The sequence below is a fragment of the Anoplolepis gracilipes genome, chromosome 13 (assembly GCF_047496725.1).
Source record: "Anoplolepis gracilipes chromosome 13, ASM4749672v1, whole genome shotgun sequence".
In the NCBI taxonomy this organism is placed as follows: Eukaryota; Metazoa; Arthropoda; class Insecta; order Hymenoptera; family Formicidae; genus Anoplolepis; species Anoplolepis gracilipes.
Genome location: NC_132982.1, coordinates 2266940 through 2286301, shown reverse-complemented (window position 1 = coordinate 2286301; position 19362 = coordinate 2266940). Strand labels below are relative to the sequence as shown.

Sequence of the window (19362 nt, the reverse complement as noted above, 5' to 3'; positions counted from 1 at the left end):
TATATATATTTATTTATTTCTACTTATAGTTTATATTTATATATTTATTTACTTATTTATTCATTTATTTATATAATTTTATACATAACATGTTTTTTAATGTATATATCTTGATATATATTTTGATTTAATGTATTTCATATGCATTCTCAATATTTTCTGTATTACACATGTACAATTTGTAAATAGAATTTTATCCCAAATTTGGTCAAATTATAGATCATCTAAAATGGGCTTAAAAGTATATTATATGTATTTTAAATCAATTATAATTATAATCTGTGTCTATACTCTCATTAGCAATAGACATACAAATAGAATTAAATTATTGTAATGATGCAAAGTGTGTAAATAATTTTTTCAAATTATGTCTGTCTGTATATGTACAATATAGTATCATAGATCATTCTCATGTATGTAATCTTCTGCATTGTGTACAATATTTAAAACTGTAATGTATTTATTATACATTGCAAGAGTGATATATTAAATTCTAATACAATCTGCATAAAAAAAATGTATTAGAATATGTGAGACAACATTCTAAATAGTTAGAATATATACATGTGTGTATATATATATATATATATATATATATATATATATATATATATATATATATATATTCAAGCAATATAAATCTGTATATTTTACCATGATTATTGTGTAATAATGAAATAAAAATAGAATACATAAAACTATACCCACAGCAGGTAGCCCATTTCGTCAAAAACATGTATTACAAATGTGTTATATATTACATTCTCAATAAAAATTGTTATTTATTCTTATTTATATTTTATCTTTATTTGCTTTAAGTAAAGTATTATATAATTGTATTAATTATTATATTACTTATTATTTGTTTTATTATTTTTTTAACATATTTAATTTTTATTTTTCATATCGTTCATATAATAAGAGAAAGTAAATTTTGTTTGTAACAAAATATTTTCTTATTTATTGAATCTTACAATTGTGGAAAAATAAATATATCATTCTTATATAATATTTTATAAGTAAATCCTGTTAGTCTGGATTTTGTAATATAATGAATAATTCCATTGTTTTATATGTAAATAAAATGTAAATGTAAATACAATGTATTTTGTTTTCTCTTCTCTAATAATTTTTTCTTCTAAGTAGCTCCTTATAATAATATATGAATACATAATCTTAATCTAAAATGAAGATTTATGATTAATCCCGTGTTAATTCTTTATACTGAAAAGATATTGTAGCACCTTTTCAAAGACTTTATAATGCCTTTTGAGTGAAAACTATTAAGCTCTTGTGAACTTTTATTTCCATTGTTTAACTAAAAATGTTACAAATAATTAATAATTTTTCTAAGATTTTAGATAGAAGAATAAAATAGCAAAAAATTAATAAATGTTTAACTAAAATATATCATTAGTGTCATATATACAAATTTTTATAATTCTTTACAGTATATTATATACATATATTACAATACTATATTATAGAAATTTACTTTATTTTCTGACTTACCCTTTGTATTAAAAAAATTACAAATCATCAACGTCATTGTCTTCAATATCTTCTATTTCTTCTATTGGATCTTCGCCCAAATCAGAATCTAAAATTTCAGATGATGCATTTATTAATTCTTCAGAAGCTGCATTAATTTCTGATGTAGTGGTTTCTTCTGACGTCTAAAAAATATAATAAATATATTAAATATATTAAATTATTTCATTAATGTTTACTTATTTTTCTATTTCAGTACATAAATATAATAAAAGCAAAGTTAAAAGTAATTTAAACTGTGAAAGAAACCTGTGAAAGGATTTCACGACCCTCTAAATTCTTATTGACAAGATTTCCCATCCAAAAAGCTGTTGCACTATCATTAAGAACAAGCATCCCTTTGACATGGTAAATTAATTTCTCCAATATAGACTTTGCTGCAGGCACATATTTAGTCAGTAATAAGTTCTTTTTTTCTGTGCAGTCACAACATATAGCATGTAAGTATCGTGTACCACCTAAACATAACATTATATGAATTAGAAAATATTATATATTTTATTGTTTATCATGTACAAGGTGTTCAATAATTCATGGCTCTAATGTTACAGAATTTTAAATTTGGCGATTTTAAAATTGATATAAATGTTGACCTTCTTTCTATTTTGTAAAGAAGAAATTGATCCTCATTAGAGAAGTTATCATTAAAGTTAGTATCTTATCTTATATGTAACACTGTCTAACAAATGTTTCAACAAGAAAATTATTCTTTACCTTGCATCATTTTTAAAATACTAGTTACATCATCTGTTTGATACTTTAGATTATGTTCTAATATTGGCATACCAATATTTAAAAACTGTCTTATTAGAAGAGGCATATATCTTAGAAACAGTAGTATAGTAGGATTTGTTTTCAATGTTTTACAAATCTGCACAAGTTTTTGAACATTTGATGCAATGTTGTACCATACTTTTATTCTTTTTGGATCTCTACAAAAAAAATGTTTTAGCAATAAATTTAATTAATTGGAATTTATATTGACAAATTCTTAATGGAAATTACATTATGTACTAATTTATAAATGCGTTAAATATTTATCTTTAAACAAAACAATAAACTTCGTTATTTTAGGAAGAAGAAATTGTTTTTTAGAAATAATAAGATTATACTTACGAATTGACTGCTGACAATGATATATTGATACCTTTAATTAAACCATCAAATAGTTTTTTATATAATAACTGGAAAATATTTCTATTTAGAGAAGGCATTCTTGTTAAGACACTTTGGACATTTTCAAAATTGGAGACTTCCTCTGGTAACCATTCCAAAATTGACGTCACTGTATCTAATGGCGATGGTTCATTGTCTATCCAGTTATTTAATAATTGAATAATAGATAATTTATATTGAGAACCAGTATATCTATCCTCGGGCCATTCCAGGCAAAGGAATCCATAAGCTAATTTTGCTAAAATAAAATAACAATATAAGGAATTTAAAAAACTTTCGACATCCACAACAAAAAACTTATAAATTATTATAATAATAATTTTTTATTTTAACTATTTATTAAACTTACAATGTTTATTTTTATGCTGTTGGGTATAGGTTTCAGAATGTTTCATTAATGATTGACACATGTTGACAAGAGCAGTAGCTAATGATATTTCGGTAGCAATGTCCGACAGTGATTCAAAATATTTGTACGATTCCGCAACAAGTTCCTTGCAAGATCGTAATCGTGCATTTTCTGCATTAATTTGTCCAGCTAAACTACGTAATCCCTCTAACAAAAATGAATGAATAAAAAATAAAAATATTGATAAAATGTATAAAGTACATATTTTAGTAATATATTGTAATAATTTACATAATTTATATAATTTAGTAATATATTATAATTTAATATATTAATAATTAATATTATAATATTAATAATTAATAATATTAATTTATTATATTTTGTAAAATAATAATTTTTATTTTACAAAATATAATTTAATTATTTTTATTTTAGATAAATAAAATATAACTTATAATTTACAAAAATATATATCATACCTCGTAGCAACGTGTTGTACGTTACACTCAAAAATCCTTTCCAACTGAAAATTTTAGTAAGAAGGCATAATAATAATTTTGTCGCTTTCCTAAAATCATTAGTGTTATCTTGTCTCAATCTGCCAACAACATCGTCCAATTTCGAGCAAATCTTTGGCAATAGGTGTATTAAATCTTCCACAAAAGTTTTGGAAGGTTCATTTTCGAATATTGCTAAAAGTTCTCTTACAATGAAACAAATTTGTTTTATCGATATGCCTGTCATCTCAGATTGTGATGACTGTAAATTTATTTTAACATCCAAAAGATGAGCTATCTAAACAAAGTAATAATATAATATTAACAAAGATGATCAATATTAAATGATCTACAGATTTTTTTATAATCGTTATGTTTGAAAAAAAAAATTGAGATTCAATAATTTTTAAATAATCTCGAATACAAAAAGCGAGAGAATGTATATTTATGCAATTTTTTTTTCTCAATGGAATGTCTTTAGAATAACTTTCAAAGTTTGTTGAAACATTCTATATATATATAGCTAAGTTAAAAATCCTTATTAATGTACCTTTGCATCAAATTTTCTGAAATATGCTGGATTTTTAGAACATAATATAGAACTTATTTCTCTGGATTCATCTTCTATATTTACAGAAATGTTCAATTTATTTCCTTTTGTAGGCTTTTTTCCTTTTTTACTAATCTTTTTCTCAATTTTTATAAATTGTGGTAACGGAAAATAATGGAAGTAACACGGTGAAGGTTGATAATTAGTGTCACATAACATTAACAGCATATTTAGTTCACCTTGCAAATATATCAAAGTGTCTAAACGTTTTAATACTTGTTTTCGTAGTAAAGGATCTGTTTGTGTAACAAAGCCCGTGATTATTTCCCTAAGCCTGTAATAACGTTTCTTTTGCAATTAGTCACTTCAGGTAAACTTGATAAAATATTAGAAAAAAATTATATGCATAATACTAATTACATTATCAGAAGAACGAAATTTAATTTTAATACTTGCCAATTAATACTGCATATAATGAGATCTAGTATCGGAGGTTCCGGTATATCAAAATTTTGTGGCATTAACATTTTACAACCCAAAAGAGCATCTATAGCTTCCAATTCTCCATGGGCGCTAGTCTTCATGCAACATGTCTTTAGAAGTCGAAACAATATTGGTGCAATTGGACCATTTCTTTTATTTCCAAAATTTAACACATAATTTTGTGGCTCATGTTCTGCATTATTTAGTCCAAATTTAGGTACTAAATCTTCACTAATATAAATAGAAATTATATAGTATTTATTTACATTCATCATTTATGTAATCATCATGGGATTCACACATATACATATATACATGTGTGTTGTGTAACTCATGGTGTTTACATAGATACTTGAAATAAAATTAAATTAATTATATATGTATATATACGGTAAAGTATAGAAAAATCTCGAAAAATTAATAAGTTTTACAGAAAAGTGTTTCAGACAAGTTGTATAGTTTCGAGAGAAACATAAAATGGTGTCATTGATTTGACCTTGAATAGTTGCTTGAAGGTCACCTTCAATTTCTTAAATGGAACACCCTACTTTTAATTGCATATTCTTGTAGCTTACCTCAAGAGCTTTCTAAAACACTATAATAAAACTTTTTTTGATTAAGAATTTCTTGATATTTAAAAATTTTTCATATAAAATATAAAATAAATAAAACAAATGAATAGATCTTACATTAGATGGTCGGATTCTTTCTCGGTCTTGCGTTAGATTCTTTTTCTGTAAAACTTAGATTTTTTTAGGCTTTGCAGGGTTTCCATACTTTTTCCTCACCCTGTATATATATATATATATATATATATAATGCAAAAGAAAATTTAAATGTTATTTACCTGGATTGTGGTTTATCTGTCATATATGTATTAACAAACTCGTCTTCAATGCAATCACTAATTTTGTGGAGAAAGTTAATATTAATAGTTTCAGTTTCTGCAATTACTTGTGCCAATTGGTCATAAAACAAAGGTTGTGATTTTGGGCAACTTTTTACACTCTTCATTACCTTATCTGTACACATACATACAGATACTTATATTAATTTTCCTTTACTGTATCATGTTTTGTAATAATTTGTAAAGAAAATATAATGCATCAAAAAATATTAAGTTTATAACATATAAACCTCTTGGGTTTTTGATAATTTATTATATACTTTATTATATTATATAAAAATTTAAAAGATTGTATAAAATAAACATACTAAATAATTTCAGAGCTTTATCACAACTATCAGCCTTTCCTGCTAGATGTTTTATTGCCATTACTGCTCCCATGACACCTTTGCATTTTGTACTGAAAATGATTTAAATATTTATATCTTATATATATATTAAAATAAATATATATATATATATCTAAAATATTATATATATATATATCTAAAATATTATATATATATATATATATATATATATATATATATATATATTCACATATATATAATTACAAATATATATAAATACATATAAATATATTATTTTACTTTCTTACATTGGTTTAGCAGTGGTCAATTGTTTTTGCAACAGTATAAATAAGTCGTCTCGTAAAGATTCTAAAGTAGTATTGTCAACTGAACACAATTTGTACAATAAATCACTCAAAGTGCCAATTTCTTCAAGTCCGAAGCAATCTATTTTCTCTAATAAAATTCTCAGATGATTGCATTGCGATACTAAACAATCTCTTTCAATTGTATTTTCTGCCATTTTACAAAGTATAGTCATTGCATGTTTTACAGTCTGATCATTATTACCCATTAATAGAATAATCTTTTCTATAATTTCACGCTGTTTAAACAACGATTCTTTCTGACTAAGAAACTGCAATCGAAACCATTCAATTGCAAAATTAATAAACACATGTTCTTCAGATTTTAATAGTTTACTTGCTAATTGCAATATTAATGGTTGTAATTCTCGAATGATCTGGAAATAAACATAATATATAAACATAACCCATGTATATTTGTTAACAATATAAAGATTTCATATATTTTGTTTACAAAATATATACAAACCTCTTTGTAATCATTGTAAAGTATATGAAGCAAGCTTATCCTATAAAAACCACAACGTATGTTCTGTTTCAGTAGAGCTTCTGCAGGTTTTTGTTTTATCGTTCCAGAAAATACAAGGAGCAAAATGATCAAGTCTAATGGTTTTGGATTTTTATTGATATCTTTTACTACCATTATTGCAGCATGTGTCACATCTTTATTCAATAACATGCACATCTTTAATGTTTGAATTATTTGTACTTGATTTTTATAACACTCTTCAACTTTATCCCCAGTAAGAGGTTGCATTTCTATATTGCGTAGTATAAGCAACATTTGTTTGACAATATCAGAAGAAGTATAATTGTTTAGAAGAAATCTAAAAATTAGAAAAGTTATATATAACTCTAAATGTCATATTACATGTGAGAACAATTTAAAACTAAATACAAATATACCTGATGACAATTGGTATACATTCTAGTTTCATATTTATTTTTAACAAATGTAAAACTTTCATTTTATATTCTTCTAAATATTGCTTATCAAGATTAAAACTGGCAATGCAGTTTAAGATTACATTTGTCAGCTCACAATTTTCTTCCAACATTTTTGTCAATATTTCAGCAATGTTTTGATGCTGAATGTCTGACAAAATATCAGGCAAGAATAAAATTAGTTCATATTGAAACCATGATGGACATGTTTCTAATAGTTGTTCTATATTAGTAGTTACTATATCAACATTGGTTATAGTATCCAAAAACCGAAACTGATGTAACAACTGTACAGCCCAAGGTACTTTTTCTGGAGTATCTCTATAAAAATATGCAAAATGTATTAATAAAATATATGTTTTTTCTGATATTAAAATCACGTTAAATAGGATATTTCATATAGTATTGCAAGGCGTTTACTTTGAAACTTGACGTTATACAAAAAATATTTTGGGCAAAATTTGAGTTTTGCGAAAAAAAAGTTGATAATCTTAACTAAAGTTTTAACTAAAGTCGTTTTTCAAAATCATGTGACGGTCAACTTAATTTTTTTATATAAAACTACCCTAACTTTTTTATAAATCAATTTTTTGCAATATTCAGTATGAAAAAGTTTATAAGAATGGAATAATAAAAGTTGAATAGTTAATAAAATATTTTATAATTTATATAAAATTGTAAAAATAAAGTTTAAAATATTTCATTTCTAAAATATTTCTATTTCATTTTTAGTCATTCTATTTTTATAATTTTTTATGCCAAATATTGAAAAAAATCGATTTATAAAAAAATTAAGGAAATGTCCACTTAAAGAAAAAAAAATTTATTTTTACATGACTTTGAAAAATGACCTTAGTTAAAAATTAAGATCATTTTTTTCTCTAAAAATCTTATAAATTTTATTTGAAATATTTTTTTCTAACAAGGAGAGGTCATGTACTCTGCTTCACCAATTTTGATAAAAATTTGTTTATAAGTAGTTGTCATCTAATGAAGTTTGCTTGCAAAGCCATTTGATGCACTTCTCCAAATTTGCAGAGCAAAAAATTTATAAAGAAAAAAATAAAGAATAAGAATTTAATGCAAAATGTATGCGCAATCTAAATGCTCATAAAGAAAGATAAAAAGAATAATTTTATAATTTAAATAATAATTGATAATTAATAATTAACAATTATATATAAACATTAAAAAAACATTATTTATTAAAAACAATTTTACATTTTAATATTTGCATAAATTTCGCAACTTTTGGCCACATACTCTGCTTCATTGATTTTGAGGTAAATTTTTTTATGAGTACAGTTGGACCTCTTATCCTACGACCCTCTTATGTTACGAAACCTCTTATCCTACGACAAAAAATCCTCTCATGCTACGACCGCTAAAGGGGAATTATACCCCCACTCTCAAATTTTTGTCATAGAATGAGGTTTAAGGGGAAGATTTCGGACGGAAAATGTCGTAGGATAAGAGATCCGACTGTAGTTGTCTTCCAATGAAGGTTGCTTGCAAAATAATTTAATGCACTTCTCGAAATTTGCATGGAAAAAAATTCATAAAAAAAATTATTTTTTAAAAATATATATTACATATGAATTTTTCGGGAACATTTTGCGTTAAATTTTTATCCTTCATTTTTTTTCTTTATGAGTATTCTTTCTCTGCAAATTCGAAGAAGTGCATTGAATGGCTTTGCATGGAAACTTCATTGGACAACTACTCATAAAAAAATTTTTATAAAAAGTGGTGAAGCAGAGTACATGATCTCTCCTTGTAAGTTTCAGAGAAGATAGCAACATTTTATGTAAAATATCTTCTGTACATTAAACGATTTAGTTTATATAATTTATAATAAATATGTTATAATATAAATAATTATGATTTATATATAATACAAATAAAAAATCAAAATTAATGTAATTACTAAAATTTAATTATTTCTTATATCATTACTTTTACATTCCAAGAGAAAAGAATCTTATATTAATTGTTTTGCCCTTATTATTTAAATTATTATCACATATATAGCAGAAGTTAGTATTTGTGAATTTAAACTCACATTAGTAAAATTATATTGATAACAATTTTTGATATAAATATATATATATATATATATATACTTACACTAAAAGAATAGATTCATTAAGTTTAGAGATAAATATATTATATATATCTACTTGAATTTCTGTAACTTCTAGTAGTATTCTTGCCAGTGATATTTTATTTAAAGTACTAAAACTTCTATTGTCGATAGATAATTCCATATCATTTAACATTTTTTCAAAATTTTCTTCATTTCTAACATGTTCCTCTATCAAATCAATTATATCTTTTTTCTGATATTGCTTTGAGCTTAATACTTTTCTCATCTTACATTTCACAATGGCTGAAGGAACATCTACATAAACAAAGAAATTTTAATATTATTTTCATAATTCTATAATTCTATTCATCCTTTCTTGACTATAAATAAAATAATAAAATACGTAAAATAAAAAACTTACTAAGTGTATGTACACCATCATTTGATATTGTGATACCACATTTCTGCAAAAAGTTAGAAAGAACAGGTGATACATGGAAATTTTGTTTTTTTGAAGAATGTCCCTCATTGTTAATTCTATATTCCTCTGAACTTTTGTTAAGTCTATTTTTCTTCAACTCTGTAGACGAAAAAGATTTTTTATATTTATCCTGCTGCTTTTTTTGAAAAATAGATTCAGTAATTGATTTAACAGATTTAGACACCAAAGAAAGTCTTTTTTCGGAAAAATCATGACTGGAATTAATATCTTGGGCAACATGTTGTGAACTTTTATCAATTTCACTGCGTTTCTTCTTTACAGCTGTACGTTCATTATAAGAAAAGTCAAGATCACTATCTGAAGCTTCCTCCGATGAACAAGCAACTTTACGTTTCCGTCCAACTGAATGATTAACAGTATGTAAAGACCTGTTTGTCATTAATGCATCTTCTCCTGACAAATGATTATTGTTATCTTGTTGACTCGTCTTAGATGTACTCCCTGATATTTGACTGTTAAGCTGTTTTGACATTAATGTCTTAGTTTTCAATTTATTGTCAATAGTGAAAGTATTTTTATTTGACATATCTTTCTCAGTTTCAAAAAAATTTTCTCTATCTTCGATAAAAGACTTATTTTTTATTATTGACTGATTATTTAATGATTTTGATGATGATTCGATATCTGATAATATTCCATCATGAGAACTTGTTTGTTTATTGCTCGTAATAGAACTGATTCGCTCTGATAATTGACTGACTGATTGTAAATTTTTATGCAAGCCTGTATTAAACATTAATTTTCTTTTATCCATATCGGAAAGAATTTATATTCTCGAAGTTGAAAACTTTTATTTCTCCCTCCTATTCAGTACTTATACGCGCAAAAACTATATAATCAGAGAGAAGCCTGAGACTCCTGAGAGTGGTCATCCCCTCGATTTAAGCCTAATCTACAATGTGCTCTTTGCTTCTTGTTTCTTTAGAAATTAACCAATTGCAGTTGATTTTAAGAAGAATAATCGAACAGGATTGGATTAATTTCTAAGGCTGGTATTCATAGTCCGATCTTATCAACCAATAAAATGATGCTATGTGGCTACTTCATTGGTTGAACGAGATTTTAAGACGATCTTAAATATAAGATCGGACTATGAATATCGACCTAAGAAACAGGAAACAAAGAGCACATTGTAGATTAGGTCTTAGGCATATTAATTCAAGACGCCTCTATGTCCATAAAAAATGGACATTGAAACTACATAGCTATGTCCACAAAACTTCTCAGAGGATAACATCCTATGTCCACAGATTATGGTTCTGTTCCGTGCTATGTCCACAAAATTTATTATTTTGCTTATTCACTTTCACCCAAAAATAATTTGTTATTTCTCTTCACTCTGACAATAATTTACTTTTAATATCAAATAACCAAATAAATATTGTCAATATTCTAATTTTACCAATATCTTGATTTTCTGTAATTTTTTTTCTTTTATTAAACTCTATTTTTATACATTCTACATTTTACAAATTAAAAACTGATTTTATATAAAAAAATTTTCTTTCTTTCAACAATTTAATAATTTAGAACATTATATTGTTCTACAAATACAGGGTGTCCGGTAATAATCACCCAACCTTTCATGGGCAGATAGAACAAGTCAAACCGAATAGAAAAGTTCTTTATCATTTTGCGATCTTCGTAATAATTACCGAAAAATTAATTAACAAAAATTGACAAATCCGCGCAAGTACAAGCGCGCGGCGAGAAGACCCATCCTATTGCTACGCGGTTACTAGGCGCGCTACTCATACGCCATTGCTAGTCGTAGACCGCTCCTCCTATCATTCAATGAGCGCCTAGTAACCGCGTAGCAGTAGGATGGGCCTTCTCGTCGCGCGCTTGTATTCGTCTGGATTTGTCAATCTTTATTAATTAAATTTTCGGTAATTGATACGAAAATTGCAAAATGGTAGAGGACTTTTCTATTCGGTTTGACCTGCTGTATCTGCCCATGAAAGGTTGGGCGATTATTACCGGACACCCTGTATAATACAATAATAAACTTTTAAATATCGATAGATTCAATTAAATAGAATAAAGATCAGATATATTATATATATATATATATATATATATATATATATATATATATATATATATATATATACAGGGTGTCCCAGAACAATCTTCCGTCCGTAAAATGACGTATTCCTGACGCAATTTTAAGACAATTTTTCCTTTATCAAAATTTAATTTGAAGCATAGTTTTTGAGTTATAAGCAAAAATAGTTAGCAAATCACACGTCGAGTATAGAAGGCAGGCAGGAGCGGCGCGGCGCACCGCGAGCGCGGGCGCAGCTGACCGTCCGACGAGTGATTACTGCCGCATGAGTCACTAATTATTTTATCTTATAACATAAAATTATGCTTTAAATAAAATTTTGGTAAAGAAGAAAATGTCTTATAATTACGTCAGGAATAAGTGTTCCTTAAAATAACGTCGGACGCTGCGATCAGCTGATTGCTACACGTGATGTGTCTCTCAGCTGAGCCGGAAAATCAATATATCGATCGGTCTGAAGACGACAATGTCGATGACAATCGAAGGAGCGTCGCCGTCGCGAAGACGGTTATTTCTCTCTTTCTCTCACTCACTCTGTCCCTTTCTTTTACGCACATACTCAGACATACACACATCGCAATTAGCTGATTGCATCATCCGATCGGCGATCCGGAACAACTTTTGGTCATTAAACGTTATTTTAAGGAACACTTATTTTTGCTTATAAACTTTGCTCAAAAACTACACTTCAAATCAAATTTTGGTAAAGGAAAAATTGTCTTAGAATTGTGTCAGAAATATGTCATTTTACGGACGGAAGGTTGTTCTGGGACACCCTGTATATATACATATATATACAATTGGACCTCTTATCCTACGACCTTCTTATGCTACAAAACCTCTTATTCTACGACAAAAATTTGAGAGTGGGGGTATAATTCCGCTTTCGCGGTCGTAGCATGAGAGGATTTTTTGACGTAGGATAAGAGGTTTCGTAGCATAAGAGGGTCGTAAGATAAGAGATCCAACTGTATATATATATATATATGTAATGGATTAGTGAGATTTTTGCGATTAAAATGAAACCAAACACGACATAAATCGGATTATTTTTAATTAATATGTAACGTACGTTGATAAATAAATAGTGAGAATACTTACGTGTCAATCAATATAAATTCGTTCTTAATATTTTGTAATGCGATTCCACTTATTGTTAGTAGAACTGGCTATAATGAATTTATATTTGTGGCTATGCTTATGTATTTTTATGTACAGTTGGATCTCTTATCCTACGACCCTCTTATGCTACGAAACCTCTTATCCTACAACAAAAAATCCTCTCATGCTACGACCGCGAAAGGGGAATTATACCCCCACTCTCAAATTTTTGTCGTAGGATCAGAGGTTTAAGAGGAAGATTCTGGACCGAAAATGTCGTAGGATAAAGGCCGGTCTATAATGGTAGTAAGCGGTACAGAGTAAGGAGCAAGAAGTGAGGAGTATGAAATGGGATTTGCCCATTTCATTACTCCCGGCTTTTAATTCGTTAGTTGTTACTTCTTACTCCTTACTCTGTATCGCTTACTACCATTGTAGACTGGCCTTAAGAGGTCCAACTGTAGATTGGAAATTCAGATACCGTACGCATGCGCTATAGTATCTGCCTTTTGCTTACGGTTTCTGCAATTTTATGTACTTCCACCTTAACATATTTTCCTAATTTTGTGTTTAAATGACAAGTTAAGCAAAGTACGTTTTATGTAAAAAAAACAAACCTAAGTTATTTTTTCATAGGTGCTTTGATATATCTATATTAATCAGAAACATTATTATCGTTAACGATCATACCATGTTGTAAAGCACCAGTTCTCGTCCGATCATTGAAATTAAGCAACATTGGGCATTACTTGGATGGGTGACCGCTTGGGAACACCATGTACTGTTGACACTCTTCTTTTTTGCTAATTTAAATATTAATATATTTTTTTTTGTTTCAAACACATATTTAAATTATTGTAAAAATTAAAATCTGTTTTAGTTGTCTTAAAATTTTTAAATTATAAATAAATATGTAGAATGTTTGATAAAACCTTTCGATTAAAATAATATAGTACAGTCGGATCTCTTATCCTATGACATTTTCGGTCCGGAATCTTCCCCTTAAATCTCTGATCCTACGACAAAAATTTGAGAGTGGGGGTATAATTCCCCTTTCGCGAGAGGATTTTTTGTCGTAGGATAAGAGGTTTCGTAGCATAAGAGGGTCGTAGGATAAGAGGTCTGACTGTATTATTATTACGTTGATAATGAATTTTCATTACGTTGATAAATAAATAATGAGAATACTTCCCAGGTAGCACTGTTCGTTTTATAAACGTTTTCTAAACGTATCTAATACGAAAAGATGCGTTTAGAAAACGTTATAAAACGTTTATAAAACGAACATGTGCTACTTGGGTTACGTGTCAATCAATATAAATTCGTTCTTAATTTTTTGTAATGCGATTCACTTACGAGGGAAGTATCACAACTGTCCGACACTGATTTGGTTTTCCTTAAAATAAGTTGTTAAACACAAAAATCCAAGAGACATGTATTTTTTGATACGTGCGCTAATTCATGTTTAGGGGGTGAAACACTCCTTTGAAAAAAAGCGGTATTTTCTTTCAAAGTCCAATATCGTCGAAACTATAAGAGATAGCAAAAAAAAATTATTAAAATAAAAGTTTTAATTTGGTGAAAAAAAATTAACAATTTTTGAATAAAATATGAGTAGTGGGGGTTTTTTGAAAAAAAATTAAAATAAAAAATTTTTTCTCATAACTTTAAAGTACTCTTCAAACCGTTAAACTTTCATTTACCAATTTTTTTTCTATTTCTTATAGTTTCGACGATATTCGACTTTGAAAGAATAAAATACTGCTTTCTTTCAAAGGAATGTTTTATTTTCTAAACATGAATTAACGCACGCATAAAAAAATACCAGTCGCTTATGGGTCATCTACAATGGCCGTAGAACGTAAGATCACAAGCAAATTGACCAATGACAGTCAAGCATTTTCGAAAACCTTACGTTCTACGGCTATTGTAGACGAGGTTTTAGATTTGTGTGTTTAATAACATATTTTAAGGAGAATCAAATTGATGTCGGACAGTTGTGATACTTCCTTTGTTAGTAGAACCGGCTACAATGAATTTAAGGTGATTCCACAATAGCTGTCATAAGTCGGATGTCGGAAGAGTTGACCAATCATAATCGATTATTCTTCTCTGAAGTCAACTATGATTGGTCAACTCTTCGACATCCGACTTACGACAGCTATTGTGGAACCAGCCTTATACTTGTGGCTATGCGTATGTATTTTTATGTAGATTGGAAATTCAGATATCGTACGCATGCGCTATGGTATCTGCCTTCTGCTTACGGCTTCTGCAATTTTATGTGCTTCCACCTTTAAGCCGGGTCTACAATAGCTGTAGTAAGCCTTAAGTCGTAAGAAATGAACTAATTATATTCATTATTCTTCTCTAAAGTCAATTATAATTACAGTCGGATTAATGTTATTCGTAGTATATAAAAATATTGCACGCAATTACGCAATAACTAATAAAATACATTAATTAATTTATATATGAAATTTCTTATCTACAATTTATGGATATAGCACAGACTTGAACCAAACGATAAGTTTACCATCATTGTCGAAAAGTGGATGTAGCAAGGACATAAACCAAATGAGAAGTTTGACCGACAGTATCGAAAAGTGAATGTGGCTAAGTGTTTTCAATTCCTAAAAGTGGATGTAATGGCGCTGCTGCACGACATGTAGAAAGTGTCCCTCGAAAAACGCCGGCGTAGCCGCTCTTAGGTTTCTCTCTGCTTGTACGATTCTGTGAGCAACAGTTGTAATCGTTGTAATAATTTACTTTCGATAGAGATTTCTTTTGTAGAGGCTTCTCTCCTGAAACTTCAAAAAAACATCCAAATCGTGGCTTTATTCTATAATCCAATTTGTTAGCGCATAAATAAAAAGATGGTAAGCAGAGAATTACTTGGATAAATTCACAATCATAATTTGTTTATTTGCTTATAGATGTAAATTGTATTTTTCTATCAATTTATACTGTGAACGATATTGTACATTTGATAAATTTACTTGTTTATATCTGTATTACACATTGATCTTGTAAATAAATAATAATGGTGTCCAAAGTGTGTGAATTATAATTTAGAATTGTTTGTAAAATTAAGAGATATATATAAATAATGATAAGTATTTAACGAAATTTAGATATTTAGAATTGTATATATGTATGTGTATGTGTGCATGTGTATAAAAAATTTTGTTTAGATTTGAGAATGCTATTTATATCAATATTTATACAAATTATATATATTTTAAAATTGACCATAATTTATTACAATTTTGATACAAATATTTTTATATTATAACATTATGAAATCATATTTGCTTTACATATATATATATATATATATATATATATATATATATATATATATATATATATATGTATATGTATTTGATTATTTAATATTTACATTTGGCTTATAATTAACAATACTTATTAACTTATTTGTAATACTTAAAATTATATTTTATATAATTTGATTTTAGTCTCATACAATATTACTGGTACAGCCTGGCCACAGACCTGAAACGAGAACATATTCTGATTATGAAAACGTTAATGAATGTATGGAAGGTAAATATGTTACATATACGTTTATATTATATTATATATATATATATATATATATATATATATATATATATATATATTTATTCAGTTTTTCTATAATATATATAATTTTTTGCATAAAATAATTGCATATATTATAAGTTATAAAATTAATTCATTTTAAGCAGATTAATATTTATATATTTTAAGAAATATTAAAGATGTAGAAAATAATACAAGAGAATAAAATTAATTTTTTATGGGTCATCATTAAATCAGTATCAAATATATTTGTGTATTTTTATATCTTTAGAAAATTCTTATATCAATTGTAAGCTTATATTGTATGATCATCATTTATTGTTCTTTTATTGCAGGTGTATGTAAAATTTATGAAGAACATTTAAAAAGACGAAACCCAAATACTCCAACTATTACCTATGACATCAGTCAATTATTTGATTTCGTTGATCAGTTGACAGATTTATCATGTCTTGTGTATCAAAAATCGACCAATACTTATGCTCCATATAATAAGGATTGGATCAAAGAAAAGATATATGTATTATTGCGTAGGGCTGCAGGTCATAGCGAGTAATTGGTGTATAAAAATAGATATGTATGCTTTTATATATAAGATAACTTTAAAAAAGTACATTATCTATTCTATGTTATAATAAACATATATATAACTTACTATATTTTATTACTTTGATACAATAATTATGTTATATATTTTCTTCTTTCGGAACATATAGTGCACTATCCATTGCACTATATGTTGCAATTAATATTCACAATACATTAATATAGTACTCATATATATATATATTGAAATATGTATTAGCTTTAAAGAAAAGATAAGAAAGAAAGAAGATATTTATTGTAAAAGAATCAAGTAGTTTTTATTTTTATGAATGCTAATATTATATAATTAAGGAATAATATCTATATAAAAAGATAATAGATTTAGATTTCTATTTTTGTGCCAATTACCAAAATATATGAAATAGCCTTTATATTACATCTTTACAATTTTTTTAAATGTATTTCATAGAAATAACTTGATTTATGCAATATTTAATTTATAAATTATAAAAAAAAAATATTTTAAAATATAATAAATCTTATAACGTGAATTATAGAGTTTGTATGTGTGCGCGCGCGGGTGTGTATGTGTGTATATGTATAATTTTTTTTTATTAAATATTAAATCAGTTGATATATAGTATTCTAATAATAATATAAATTAATACAAAAAATAAATATTTGCACTTAAAACTAGATATGCAATTGCATCTTGCAAGTGCAAAAGTGTTGCATTTATGTAATAATAAAATTATTAATATAAAAAAGTGAAAAAAGGAACCATTATCCTACTCGTCATGGTTCTGGATTAAAAGCAAGGATTTTTTAGATTATTTTTTTACCTTTATATATGTGGAACAGTCCACACTAATAATTATCAATATTTTTTGATCCTAATAATTTTTTATTCAGTTCTTTAATAATTATCAATATTTTTTGATCCTAATAATTTTTTATTCAGTATGATAATTTCTTTGAATTTAAGAATAAAACGTTGAATTTTGCATTTTTAAAAATTCAAGTTGACCTTTATATCTTAATTAGAAAAACAAGGTATGAGCAAAAATCTAACATAAGCTCATCAAATTAAATTACTTAATATATGTGTATATTATATTTTTTTTCATCTTCTATTATATAAATAATAGACTACTGATCAGTTCTGTGAATATTCTAATACAATTAAGCGAAAAAAATTAATAAAATTAAGCGAAGAAAGTATTGTAAATATATAATTCTACTTAGAACTCAAATCATTATTTAATTTGATCAAATTCTTTGTATTTAGTTTGACAAGAAATCAAAAGATTGTCATATACATAATTAATATATTGCGATTATTACAACAGTTTCATTATTGTTTTAAAGATTTACTGTTTTAAATTTAAATATATAATCTACATTTTAATAAAAAATCATTTTTTATTAAAGAAATATTTTGCATTTTTGTACAATACGAATACATATATTCTGTTTTGTGCAATTTAAATATAATAAATATTAAAAATAATGATTCTTTACTTGTGAATGTACAATTGCATATTCAAATAAAAAATGGTTACATTTATCAAAGTATATATTTATTGATCTTTTAAAAGCATTTCTTACATTTCGTTTGCCTGATTTAAGGAAAAAATATATGAATCTATGACGAGTGTATATATAGTTACATATTTTTTTCTTAAAAATAATAATTGTGTTTTCTTTATTTCAATTAATTCTTCACATTAAAAAGTATAAGGTAAAATAAAAAAAATGAATATTTTATGAAATACTTATTCATATAATTTATGTAAAATTATGTCAGGTTGGAGTATAAAATATTTCGTAAAATATTCAATTTTTGATTATTTTTATAACTTTTTACGCCGAATATTATAAAAAATTGATTATGTAGAAAAATTAGAGATTTCATTTAAAAAAACTAGGTTGATCTTTATTTACATTTGATCTTGGCATTTATATCCAAGATTAAATATATTTTTGTCTTTTTCTTCTCTTTAAACTAAACAACTTTTATCTAAAATATTTTTTACTATAATGCGTATTTTTAGAGCTTGTAATAAAATGTAAACTTATTTTAATACTTTAGTACTAGTAAATTATTATAATATTACCAAATTAAAATAAAAAATATTTAAAAAAAAGGTATTTCTTACATCTGTTTGTAACTACATTAAAATACGGTTTATAGCTATAATTAATACATAATATAAAATTCCTCTATACATTTTGGAACCATCCAAATCAAGTTCCTGAAATTTCTGAAATTCTTTCAATCCTTATTATTACCCCAAGTAGAACAAAACGTCACGATATCAAAAAGTAACGTCAAAATGATGAGAATATAACTACAAA

At 26.2% G+C, this 19362-nt stretch overlaps 2 protein-coding genes and 1 pseudogene across 2 annotated transcripts; 2 read left to right on the top strand and 1 right to left on the bottom strand.

Annotated features, from left to right (window-relative positions):
* Nucleotides 1-1110: 1110 nt before the first annotated feature.
* Nucleotides 1111-10559, bottom strand: Fancd2. The gene is made up of 16 exons (XM_072904681.1): nucleotides 9624-10559; nucleotides 9244-9517; nucleotides 7078-7437; nucleotides 6641-6998; nucleotides 6115-6548; nucleotides 5825-5916; nucleotides 5457-5631; nucleotides 4583-4840; nucleotides 4127-4460; nucleotides 3559-3874; nucleotides 3077-3283; nucleotides 2668-2965; nucleotides 2266-2483; nucleotides 1801-2009; nucleotides 1513-1676; nucleotides 1111-1318 (listed from the first exon to the last, which is right to left on the bottom strand). Exons 1-15 carry the CDS (start codon nucleotides 10456-10458, stop codon nucleotides 1530-1532), a joined length of 4515 nt encoding a protein of 1504 aa, XP_072760782.1. The 5' UTR covers nucleotides 10459-10559; the 3' UTR covers nucleotides 1111-1318; nucleotides 1513-1529.
* Nucleotides 10560-13549: 2990 nt separating this feature from the next.
* On the top strand, nucleotides 13550-13663 carry LOC140672838 (5S ribosomal RNA; annotated as a pseudogene).
* A 1908-nt stretch (nucleotides 13664-15571) lies between these two features.
* E(r) (enhancer of rudimentary) lies at nucleotides 15572-18143 on the top strand. Its single transcript, XM_072904562.1, has 3 exons — nucleotides 15572-15752; nucleotides 16353-16440; nucleotides 16794-18143. Exons 1-3 carry the CDS (start codon nucleotides 15750-15752, stop codon nucleotides 17012-17014), a joined length of 312 nt encoding a protein of 103 aa, XP_072760663.1. The 5' UTR covers nucleotides 15572-15749; the 3' UTR covers nucleotides 17015-18143.
* The last annotated feature ends 1219 nt before the right edge of the window (nucleotides 18144-19362 follow it).